The sequence below is a fragment of the Neophocaena asiaeorientalis genome, unplaced genomic scaffold (assembly GCF_003031525.2).
Source record: "Neophocaena asiaeorientalis asiaeorientalis breed wild unplaced genomic scaffold, Neophocaena_asiaeorientalis_V1.1 scaffold124, whole genome shotgun sequence".
NCBI classification, from domain to species: Eukaryota; Metazoa; Chordata; class Mammalia; order Artiodactyla; family Phocoenidae; genus Neophocaena; species Neophocaena asiaeorientalis.
This window is the reverse complement of record NW_020174135.1, coordinates 3,493,477-3,505,341: the sequence shown is the minus strand read 5'-3', so window position 1 is coordinate 3,505,341 and position 11,865 is coordinate 3,493,477. Positions and strand designations below refer to the sequence as shown.

Sequence of the window (11,865 nt, the reverse complement as noted above, 5' to 3'; positions counted from 1 at the left end):
AGGACTGCCCATCGTGGGCATTTCCGAGTTCCTCTTGACGGTCTGTCTGCAGGGCGAGATGGGAAGGAGGGGCCAGCAAGCACAGAGGGGGGCTTGGTGATGAGGATGGTGGTCTGCCATTTTCATGAATACTTCCTATAGCCCCACTGTTGGGGAAACTGAGGCCCGGAGGATGGGGTGAGTGAGTGTATGGGGGCCACCGTGTCTTCATCGGTCTGTCCCTTCTGTAAGTCTGACCTCAGGTCCCGCTAACGATGGGGGTCTGTCCTTCAACAGGGAGCCACAGCAGTGGCCCCATAGCGTGGACCCAACGGGGACGAGCAGGTGAACGCCATCCCTACCCCCTGCGCACCCGGGGTCGCTCCTGCACTCGCTGTGTGGGACAGATGTGGCTGAGGTGGGGACGTGTCTCGGGTGTGTCCCCTTCCTGATACTGAAGTGGCAAAAGCAAATGACTCCATCTCCGCCTGGTACTGAAGCCAGGAGTCCAGTGGTCTTGTTTCCAGGCACCGTGGGGTCCGGTCTGCGAATTTCCACCTGCACAGCCCTTGTCCGCCTGCCCCAGGCCCAGACTCTTAAAGTGAGACCCAGTAGATTCTGGATCCTTCTGAGGGCTCTGGTTCCAGGATGTGAGCCAGTTTTGGAAGGTGGGAGAGGTTAGGGGGTAGGGAGAGGGGCCTCAGGCACGGCTGTAAAGGAATCCCTCGTACCCGTTAGCATCTGTGGCTCATCCTCTGCGTCCTCACGTGGCCACACACGCTGCCGAGCAGGGTGATATATGGACCAGCGCTGGGAAGGGTGGCGTGAGAAGCGGGAGGGGAGTGCTCGTGGGCGGGCTGCCTGGGGAGGCGGGTGCACTTCCTTCCAGCGCTGATTCTACCAGGCCCGGTGCCCCCGAGGAGGGGCAGAAAAGCTACTCCGGGGTCAGATGGGCGTCCAGTGGTGGGGACACAAGACAGATGGCCCCCAGCTGCCCCCTAGGTCTGTGTTTCCTCGTGCCCCTTGTAAATTAGAATTGAAAAGTTCACTCATTAAAAAAATAGACACACTGAGCTAAAAGTACACGGTAGGATGAATAAAGTGGAGGAGTGTGTGGTAAAAGCAGAAATGCTGGGAGTCTAGAAACGGACAGCGACCGTGTTGGTGGAAGGCTAAAGGCATGCAGCACAGTGACCACTGAGCTGGTGGATTGTGGGTCTCAGGAGAGGCCTCGCCTCCTGCCCCCCTGTCCGTGGGACCCGGCAGCCCCCTCCCTAGGGAAGGCTGAAGGAGGTGAGGATGCAGGAGCAGGGCCGGGAGGAAGACGGAGGCGGCCTTTGTGCGGGCAGACTCGGCGCCCCCGAAATTCTGCTACAGGAACCCTAATGCCATCTGCACCCCTTCATTGTTCTTCCCACCTCTTACTTTTTAACATTCAAAAATATAAAAGTAACAACGAACAAAGCCCTTCCCACGTTCCCTCCCCCAGGCTGGGCCCTGCCCTTCCAGGCTCCTTAATTCCCAGCTTCGGGCTAGTGGCTGTTTCCAGCTATTTCATTCCAGAAATGGTGTGAAATGGCTAATCCGTGCTTGTTGAATTGAAAACACTGAAGAAGATTTTGAAAACAGAGATATTTATCAAGAGCCACTTCAGTCAACAAAGCCAGATATTCATTATCTAGGAAAAAAACCACTATTAACATTTTCTAAAGGGATTTTTCCGTTGTACTGTGAATAGGTTTGTCTTCTGCTTTTTCCATTGAACGCCTCTCCCCTTGTCATTAAAACGTAGTTTTTTAAACGTTTGATATTGCGTCTTAGGAATAAACGCAAAGTCACCTAACTACCAGTTATTATGGAAGATTCGGGTAGTGGCGAATTTTATATGGAATAATACCATAAAGGACATCTTTGTGCATGAAGCTTATTCTGTATTTTAGGTCACCTTCTGAGGCTATCCTTCCAAAAGTAAAATTATTGGGCCAAAGGGTGTCCAAAAATTTCTCTCCTTTTACTCTTTTTTCATGGAGATTCTCTCAATTATAACAGTATGATGGGCACATAAGAGGTGTCCTAACCACTGATACAGAATTACTTTGGGCCGGGGACTTCCCTGGTGGTCCAGTGGTTAAGACTCTGCACTTCCACTGCAGGGGGTGTGGGTTCAATCCCTGGTCCGGGAACTAAGATCCCGCATGCTGTGCAGCGCGGCCAAAAAAAAAAAAAAAACTACCACCTTGGGGTCATTAATTCATTCACAAGCATTTACTCCAAGTGTTTGTTGGCATTGACGTGCTAATGAGACAAAGGAAAGTAACCCGGTCCTGATGGTGGCAGAGTGGCTGGACCTCCGGCTGGGAGTCAGGTGACCCGTCTTTGAATCCTTGTTTGTCTCCTCTGGGACCTTGGGGAAGTCGGTCAACTTCTCCAAGACCAGTTTTCTCATCTTCAAAATGGGCATTTTCAGGGATGCTAACTTGAAGGGTTGTGAGGGTTAAAATAGGGTGAAGCAAGGAAATGCCCAGCTGGGGGAGGTAGGCAGGGGTGGCACTCAGCAATTTTAGTTGAATGAGCGAGTTCACGGTTTGCTTATGAGGACAGACAGGTAGATATCTCTTAATGCTTCTGGGAATGAACTCTGGGAGGGGATTAAAAGGCATCACGAAGGAGATGATATCTGAGCCTCCCCTTGAGGACGAGCATCGTCACCAGGTGGAGATGTGGGTGGGGTGCCCCCTGGGACCAGGATGCGCGGGGACTGGACATGTGGCGGAGGGAGGGGTGCACGTGGGGATTTGCGCCCCCTGTGCAGCTCGTGGACTCTAACAGCGATTTTAGCTCAGGGGTTGTGGAGGAAGAAAGAGCGTGGCAGGACAGGAGGGCAAGAGGCCCAGCTGGGCGGCTGTTGCACATCTGATGAGAGGCTGGAGGGTCCGAATTAAGGCAGGGGCCCTGCTGGCTATGGAGCTGCACCATGGGAGGCACTGAGGACAGCCGTCGCTCTTCTGGCGTGGACACTTGTTCGGGGTGATTCAGTACAGCTGAGTCAGGAGACTCCCAGCTCAGGAGGAGGAAGTGTGCTGTCACTGGGGCGGGGGCTGGAGGGGGCAGGGGCAGTCGTGTGTCTGCACGAAGTTGACTGGGGGTGCCTGTGGGACGCCCACGTTGCGACGGACTCCGGTCACAGCAGCTGGGGCCCCTTCTGTGTGCCAGCCGCGAGGCGGACTCAGACTACAGGCATCTCAAAGGCCAGCTTCCCCCGACGGGGCGGGAGAGCCGAGGGCCTGCACCCAGTGACCTCGCAGGTGGACGTGGGTCCAGTGCTCGCGGGCGTGCCCCGGAGGAGTCACGGAAGAAGTCAAGGTTGGCTGGAAAGAGGCTGCGGAGGGACCGGCCAAGAGTGACAGGCAGGGCGGGTGGAGGACGCCGGCGGCGCCCTGGCCCCGGAGAGCACGGTGTCACACCCGGAGTGCTCTGGGCAGGGGGGCTGGGGGTCGCGTCCCCGCGGGGATGCTCGGCCCGGGGCAGGGGATGCTGGCGGGTCCCAGGATGCCCCCGGGCCTGCCCTGGGGCTCCCCTGGCTGCCTGCTCACCCAGCTTCGTGTCTCCGCTGGGAGACGAGCTCCAGGAAGGCAGGCACGTTAGGGGTCCCCCTCCACCTCCTGGATAACGGGGGACGGGTGTCCAAGAGAGGGAGGAAACCAAGGCAGAAACCAGTGACCCTTAGGAGGCTGGGGTTTGCTCTGTGTGGTTCCAGGAGTAACTGTCGCCCTGGGGCTGGGCGTGGCCTACAGGAGGCGTTTGAGCTCAGCCTGGGGGCCCCCAGGTGCAGGCTGCTCTGTCGGGAGGAGGGCGGGCCCGGGATGCTGCAGGGCCTGATGACGTTCCACTCTGCTGGGACATGGACATGCAGGTGGGCAGATGCCAAGCAAGTCATGTCCGTGCGGTTCCAGGCCCTGAGATGCCACCCGCAGAGTGAGGACCGGTGGGTGACAAACACACCCCGGAGGTATGGCAGCGAGTCCCCCGCGACGGCGTGGGACTCACGGGCTGTAATTCCCCGACTCGTTAGTGGACTCTCATGCAGTTCTGCCTTCCGCTGGGAAACACAGTGGACACGCGTGCCTGGGTCGCTCGATGCTACCACCCAGGCGTGGGGACGGCCGCGAGGGGAAGCGGGGGTGGGCAGGGATGCTGAAGGGCCCCGTGGAGCGGCTGTCACTCGCCACATGTTCACTTGTGCTCACGAGCGATCGTGCCTGGAGCTCTCGGCGTGCGGGCGCAGACCCTCCCGTGTGTCTCCCTCCTGCCCGCGTCCGCCCTCTGGGCAGCCACCTCCTTCTCTGTCTCTCCATCACTGTCCCTGAAAACGCGGTGCTCTCTGCCACGTTCCCTCGGGGTCTGGTGCTGATAACGTGATAATGAGTGATTCTACTTAATGAGACACCCTCTCAGGTCATATCAGTGCATTTTAATAGGGCCTTTCTGGAAACATCTTAACCCCAAATTTCCCAGGTAGGTAGTTGACGGAACACTAGTTGTTCCCTCAAAAAAAAAAGGAAAAAGAAGTAAAAGTATGCTTTGGTCCAATCAGTTAAGAGGTGTAGGCAATTATGTCCCCTTGGGGATTGACAACATCTGTCACATAGTAAAGGATCTAAAATGTGTTGCAGTAAAAGGTCAGATTCCATCTAGCGATTTATATGCCGTCCATCCCTCCCATTCTTGGGACAGCTGTCCGTATCCTGAGTTTTTCTGGGAGATGCCGCCTTCACCCTGAGAAGTCACCCTCTGTGCAGCTGTGGCCTGTAGCAGGCCACTGTAGCGTGTACTATAGGCCTTGTTAAGAATAAAATTTGTTTTATTGTGCCAAAATATTCGTAACACAAAAGTTACCATTTTTTTTTTTTTTTTTTTTTTTTTTTTTTTTTGCGGTACGCGGGCCTCTCACTGTTGTGGCCTCTCCCGTTGCGGAGCACAGGCTCCGGACGCGCGCGCTCCGGACGCGCAGGCTCAGCGGCCATGGCTCACGGGCCTAGCCGCTCCGCGGCATGTGGGATCTTCCCAGACCGGGGCACGAACCCGTGTCCCCTGCATCGGCAGGCGGACTCTCAACCACTGCGCCACCAGGGAAGCCCAAAAGTTACCATTTTAATCATTTTTAAGCGCGGTTCAGTGGCATTAAGTACATTCACCCTGTTATGTTATGTTATACCCACCATACATCTCCAGAACTTTTCGTCTTCCCAAATTGAAACTCTGAAGCCATTAAACACCAACTTTCCATTCCTCCCTCTCCCCCAGGCCCTGGAAACCACTGTTCCACTTCCTGTCTGTGTAAGCCTCACTGCTCTAGGTGTCTCATATAAGGGGACTCCTACAGTATTTGTCTTTTTACGTCTGGCTTATTTCACTGAGCACAGCGTCCTCAGGGTTCATCCATGCCATAGCATATGTCCGAATTGCCTTCCTTTTAAAGGCTGAATAATATTCCATTGTTTGTATGAACCACATTTTGTTCACTCACTCATCCGTCAACAGACATTTAGGTCGTTTCCACCTTCTGGCTCTTGTGAATAATGCTGCTTTGTACAAACGTGGCTCTTTGACCCCTGTCGGGTGTCACCTGTGGGAGACTTCTGCTCCATCCAGGCAGGGGGGCGCTGGTGGGGCTACGTCGCTTTCTCCTTTTTGGCGGAGACCAGAGTATTTTTATCGCTTGCCATTGAGGAGCGTTTTTATTTATGGAAGCCATAGAATACTGTCTGTGTATTATCTTGCCCTAGAAGTTGACAACCAGGTCCCCCTGCCCCCTGCCACGGGGAGGCACAAGGGACCCCCGCTGCTTACAAAAAGAGGAGCCTGCATGAGGAGGGGCAGGGGTCCCTTCCCTTCCCACCCAGCTGTGACGGCCACACTGACATCTTTAAGAAGAGGACAGACGCCAACCTTCCGTGGAAATGTATTCACTTAGGAGGGGGGATTGTCTTGGTGGAAACCTGTTTCCTGCCGTCGAGCTGCAGAAGGGGTAGATAATATAAAGTGGAGGTAGCCTTGTAGCCTGGGAGCTCGGCTGAGAAACATCTTTTTAAAGATCATCTAACTGCTGGGGAGGCCGCGTCCTTGGAGATGATTTACGTCTCCTCACGGTGTTTCATTTTTCTCTCCTAGCTTACGTTCCTGAGGAAGAACTGAAGGCAGCAGAAATAGATGAAGAAAACGTGGAGGAGGATGGGCTGCCTTTGGACGTTCAGGAAAGCGACTTCGTGTGCAATGAGGAGGCGGAGCTCAAGGAGGCCCCGAGCTACCAGAACTCCCCCATCAGCACCGCGACTAATCAGGACGCCGGCTACGGGTCGCCGTTCAGCGAAAGCAGCGACCAGCCAGCCCCTTTCAAGAGCTCTTCCTGCAAGGAAGAGAAAGAGGAGGCCCAGGGCCGGGAGGGCGTCTCCTACCCCCAGGACAGCTTGGCCCAGATCAAGGCCGTGTATGCAAACCTGTTCTCGGGGTCCTGCTGGTCCGGCTTGGCTCTGGATTTGAAGAAGTCCGGCTCGACCACCGGCAACAGCGATGCCGGCCAGAAGGAGGGCTCCACCCCCGCCGCCACGCCCCCCACCAGTACCGCGGGGGCCACCGGGACCACGGCGAGCACCCCCAGCTCGGGCTCCGGCTCCGGCACCGGCTCCGGCGCCAGCGGCGGCTCCGGGTACGACTGGCACCAGGCCGCCCTGGCCAAGACGCTGCAGCAGACGTCCTCGTACGGGCTGCTGCCCGAGCCCAGCCTCTTCAGCACCGTGCAGCTCTACCGGCAGAACAACAAGCTGTACGGCTCCGTGTTCACGGGCGCCAGCAAGTTCCGCTGCAAAGACTGCAGTGCCGCGTACGACACGCTGGTGGAGCTGACGGTGCATATGAACGAGACGGGGCACTACCGCGACAACAACAGGGACAAGGACTCCGAGAAGACCAAGCGGTGGTCCAAGCCCAGGAAGCGCTCCCTGATGGAGATGGAGGGCAAGGAGGACGCGCAGAAGGTGCTCAAGTGCATGTACTGCGGCCACTCCTTTGAGTCCCTGCAGGACCTGAGCGTGCACATGATCAAGACGAAGCATTACCAGAAAGTGCCTCTCAAGGAGCCGGTGCCGGCCATCACCAAGCTGGTGCCTTCCACCAAAAAGCGGGCGCTGCAGGACCTGGCGGCCCCCTGTTCCCCCGAACCGGCGGGCGTCACGGCCGAAGTGGCGCCGAGCGAGTCGGCCAAGGACCAGAAGTCGGCCAACCCGTACGTGACGCCCAACAACCGCTACGGCTACCAGAACGGGGCCAGCTACACCTGGCAGTTCGAGGCCCGCAAGGCCCAGATCCTCAAGTGCATGGAATGCGGCAGCTCCCACGACACCCTGCAGCAGCTCACCGCCCACATGATGGTCACCGGCCACTTCCTGAAAGTGACCACCTCTGCCTCCAAGAAGGGGAAGCAGCTGGTGCTGGACCCCATGGTGGAGGAGAAGATCCAGTCCATCCCCCTGCCCCCCACCACGCACACGCGTCTGCCCGCCGCCCACGTCAAAAAGCAGCCCGACTCTCCCTCGGGGTCCGCGACCTCGGAGGAGAAGAAGGAGCCCGAGAAGGAGAAGGCGCTGCCGGCGGTGGCTGGGGACGCAGACAAGCAGATCAAGGAGGAGGGTGAGGACGCCGCCGACAAGTTCGAGCCCACCACCCTCTACCAGTACCTCCGCGAGGAGGACCTGGACGACAGCCCCAGGGGCGGGGTGGACATCCTGAAGTCCCTGGAGAACACGGTCTCCACGGCCATCAGCAAAGCCCAGAACGGCGCCCCCTCGTGGGGCGGCTACCCCAGCATCCACGCCGCGTACCAGCTGCCGGGCGCCGTGAAGCCGCTGCCGACCGTGCAGAGCGGGCAGATGCAGCCGTCCTACGCCAGCAGCGTGAAGGCTCTGTCCTCGGAGCACGGCGCGCTCCTGCACTCCCCGGGGAGCCTCACGCCGCCGCCCCACAAGAGCAACGTGTCGGCCATGGAGGAGCTGGTGGAGAAGGTCACGGGCAAGGTCAGTGTGAAGAAGGAGGAGAGGCTGGCGGAGAAGGAGAAGGGTTCACCGGCCAAGGCCGCGTCCCCCGCAGCCAAGGAGAATAAAGACTTCCCCAGGGCTGAGGACCTGGACGGCGGCGGCGGCGGCGGCAGGCCCCAGCAGAAGAAGGGCCCCGAAGCCGATGCGGGGAAGACCAAGAAGGAAGGTGTGGTGGACGCCCACACCCCGAACGGCACGGAGCCCCTCAAGGCCAAAGTCACCAACGGCTGTAACAACCTGGGCATCATCACGGACCACTCGCCTGAGCCCTCCTTCATCAACCCGCTGAGCGCCCTGCAGTCCATCATGAACACCCATCTGGGCAAAGTGTCCAGGCCCGTGAGCCCCTCGCTGGACCCGCTGGCCATGCTCTACAAGATCAGCACCAGCATGCTGGACAAGCCGGCCTTCCCCGCCCCGCCCGCCAAGCCGCCCGGCACCCTGGACCGCTACTACTACGAGAACAGCGACCAGCCCATCGACCTGACCAAGTCCAAGAGCAAGGCCCTGGCCCCGGGCGCCGCCGATGGTGTGTCCTCGCCGCTCCGGGAGAGCGCGCTCATGGACATCTCGGACATGGTGAAGAACCTCACGGGCCGGCTGACCCCCAAGTCCTCCACACCTTCCACCGTGTCGGAGAAGTCGGACGCCGACGGCAGCAGCTTCGAGGAGGCAGTGGACGAGCTGTCGCCCGTGCACAAGAGGAAGGGGCGGCAGTCCAACTGGAATCCACAGCACCTGCTCATCCTGCAGGCCCAGTTCGCCTCGAGCCTGCGGGAGACCCCGGAGGGTAAGTACATCATGTCGGACCTGGGCCCTCAGGAGCGGGTGCACATCTCCAAGTTCACCGGGCTCTCCATGACCACCATCAGCCACTGGCTGGCCAACGTCAAGTACCAGTTGCGGAGGACAGGGGGGACCAAGTTCCTGAAGAACCTGGACACAGGGCATCCTGTTTTCTTTTGCAACGATTGTGCCTCTCAGTTCAGAACTGCTTCCACGTACATCAGTCATCTAGAGACACACTTAGGCTTCAGCTTGAAGGATCTCTCCAAGCTGCCGCTGAATCAGATTCAAGAACAGCAGAATGTTTCCAAAGTCCTGGCGAACAAAGCGTTGGGCCCGGTGGGAGCCGCCGAGGATGATCTGGGCTCCACATTCCAGTGCAAGCTCTGCAACCGGACTTTCGCGAGCAAGCACGCAGTCAAACTGCACCTTAGTAAGACCCACGGCAAGTCCCCCGAGGACCACCTGATCTACGTGACGGAGCTGGAGAAACAGTAGCCCTGGGTCCGCGCGCGGGCCCGCGGCACATTGCACTAAATGTCGTCATTCTGCACTAGGCCTGGCCTGAGCCTCCAAAATCAGCCTGCCCTTTGTTGCTGACTGCCTGTCTGGACCTTGGTTTTTCTTACACATATTTTGTAGTTATATTTATATGCTCTTCGTCCGATCGTGCATGTTCCTTTTCTTTTTCCGTGAGTCAAAAGTCTGACCTTTATTTTCAACATCTGTGCTCGATGTTCAGCTCTCTTTTGTAGGAAATAGTGGGGCGCGCTACTCAGAGACGTTTACTTAGCAGGAAAGAAAGACACAAATAACAGTGAGAAAAGACGTCCTAAAATTACAAAGTTGCCATGACGATAAAGGTCATAGAACCTCCTAGTGTCAAATTTAACCCTTTGAGGACTGTAATCGCATTTCTGTGCCTTTCACTCAAAAAAAAAAAAAAAAAAAAAAAAAAAAAAAAAAAAGAAAAAAGAAAAAAAAGGCTTAAAGGCATTTCATTCAGATCAAAAGCTGTGTCAGACACAAAACTTATTTAATAATTAAAAAACGAGCTTTTATATGCAGAACTGGTTTGTGAAGGAAGCATGCATGCAGCTGTTGGAAAATAGAAAGTTGTCTAGGACTCGGGGTTAGGAAGCCACAACTTCACATGTTTAAAACAAACAAAACAAAACAAAAACTAACAGCAGCGACAACAAACACCCCAGTTGCCACTATGCTGAAAAAAATGCCACTTTTGGCAAAAAAAAAAAAAAAAAGAATGCAAGCTATTATTTAAAAATGTGTAAAAATGCTATTTCTTTTTTCTGTAAAATACTGCAGTTTATAGTTATTTACAGATGTAAGCTTTGGTACAAGCTGACCTTTCTATAAGCGTGCTGCATTGGTAAATGAAAAAAAAATGGGGCAAATGTTGGAGTCCTTTCCTTGTAAATTGCCGGCATCAGCTTAAAAAACTCCTGTATGTTACATATCGTCCCATTTTAATCTATTCAACTTTCTTTGTACCTTCTGGCTGTATGCTTTCTCTTTTAACTTTTTATATTGTCATTTTATATTAAATTTCTGTGTATATAATGTACAACCACAATTTTTGAATAAAATTTAGTTCCTGCAGCTTGATTTAAATAGAGAAATTTTACTGCAACCTGCATCTTTCCAGATGCATGTATATCAGACAAAAATAAATAAATGAAAACAAAGCGAGCGATGCACTATTAATTATACATTTTGATGTTCTATCATTAATATTGTACAGTCCATTTCGGTTCACACAATTAAATCCACTGTTTTCTCAAATGTAAAATAAACCCACATGCAGTTCTTGATTTACGTAGATTGTCATGTCGTCATTATCTTGCCTTTGAGATGTTATTTCAGCAACGAGAGGGATGGCTTATGCAATCAACCAACAGAAAGCCTGGTCGGAATCATCATTTCATGATTTGTGTGCTGACACGCTTCGTTCAAGTGATCAGTATTGCATTTCTTAAAATGATAATTAAGAAGTTTAACTCCGCTGGGTGCCACCGGATTCCTGAGGATAGCCACTGAGCGATGGCTGGCTCGTACGTCGAGGGACTGCGGTGCTTCCTTCGGAGAACGCTCCCGCACTATTTGTAAATGTTTGCAGTTACCCTTTGTGTGAACCGGGGCCTTAACAGTGGGGGGCGGTCGAAGGGCAGGTCTTGCTCTATAGCAGCAGACCCTGGGGGGCTTGGAATTGGTTCTGCGTTGCTCCAAAGAGGAAAGCCTGATCTCTGCACTTTTAAAAATGTACAGTTTTTATAAAATGAGCTGCCCTGGAGCACGGTGGAGGGGTGTTGCTCTGCGCGGAAGACCACCGGCACTCCAGGCCTGTAAGCGCTGTGACCCCGGCCCTGAAGTCCGGGTCTTCCTGCCGAGTCTGGCCTCTTTGCCCCGGAAGTACATAACGACATGAGCAGGACAATTTCTTTTTCCACCTTTTGCTTAAGTTTTCATAAAATTGTATCCTGAGAAAGCTTAGAACTTACAGCGCTCAGCTGTGCCGTTTCCATGATTTCCCTCCATGCCAAGCCCATGACCCCTGTGGGAGGAGAGTCAGGGCGGCCACCTCTGCACCATCTGTGCTGAGGCCGCAGAGTGCCAGGGAGGTTTGCTGCCTTCTCCTGACCTTCATGGGTAAACAGCTCTGTCCTTTAGGAGGTAAAGCCATTTAGACACTTTGGTTCAGTTTCTGGGGGATTATGTACTTTGGGCTCAAGGGGTGACGGGGAGGAGTGACAGGCCTGTGGTGGAGAGTAGTGGGGTCTTTGCGCGATGATCCTTCGAAGTTCTGTTGATTTTATCACAGGCCTGCAGACGTGTGTTCCGTGATTCTGAGCGGATGCAGCGGGTAAGGTGGTGTGACCGGCGTGAGAGGCCGGGACGGGGTGGGTTCGGTCCCCACGTGGAGCCGCTGGGCCGTTTGAAAGCTTGCAGCTGAGTGCTGACCACTGGGGTGAGGACATGGGACTCGACGGGG

At 55.0% G+C, this 11,865-nt stretch overlaps 1 protein-coding gene across 1 annotated transcript; it reads left to right on the top strand.

The window, feature by feature from the left end:
• Positions 1-254: 254 nt before the first annotated feature.
• On the top strand, positions 255-10,691 carry TSHZ1 (teashirt zinc finger homeobox 1). Its single transcript, XM_024754823.1, has 4 exons — positions 255-397; positions 3,193-3,615; positions 3,737-3,954; positions 6,151-10,691. The coding sequence occupies exons 1-4, from the start codon at positions 255-257 to the stop codon at positions 9,351-9,353; spliced, it is 3,987 nt and encodes a 1,328-aa protein (XP_024610591.1). The 3' UTR covers positions 9,354-10,691.
• The last annotated feature ends 1,174 nt before the right edge of the window (positions 10,692-11,865 follow it).

Bases quoted from the DNA above. Each gene is read 5' to 3' on its own strand.
- TSHZ1 (XM_024754823.1), top strand. From the start codon at position 255: ATGGGGGTCTGTCCTTCAACAGGGAGCCACAGCAGTGGCCCCATAGCG. The intron at 398-3,192 runs GTGGGGACGTGT...TCTGTGTGCCAG, and splicing joins GTGGGACAGATGTGGCTGAG to CCGCGAGGCGGACTCAGACT. The intron at 3,616-3,736 runs GCACGTTAGGGG...GTGTGGTTCCAG, and splicing joins GACGAGCTCCAGGAAGGCAG to GAGTAACTGTCGCCCTGGGG.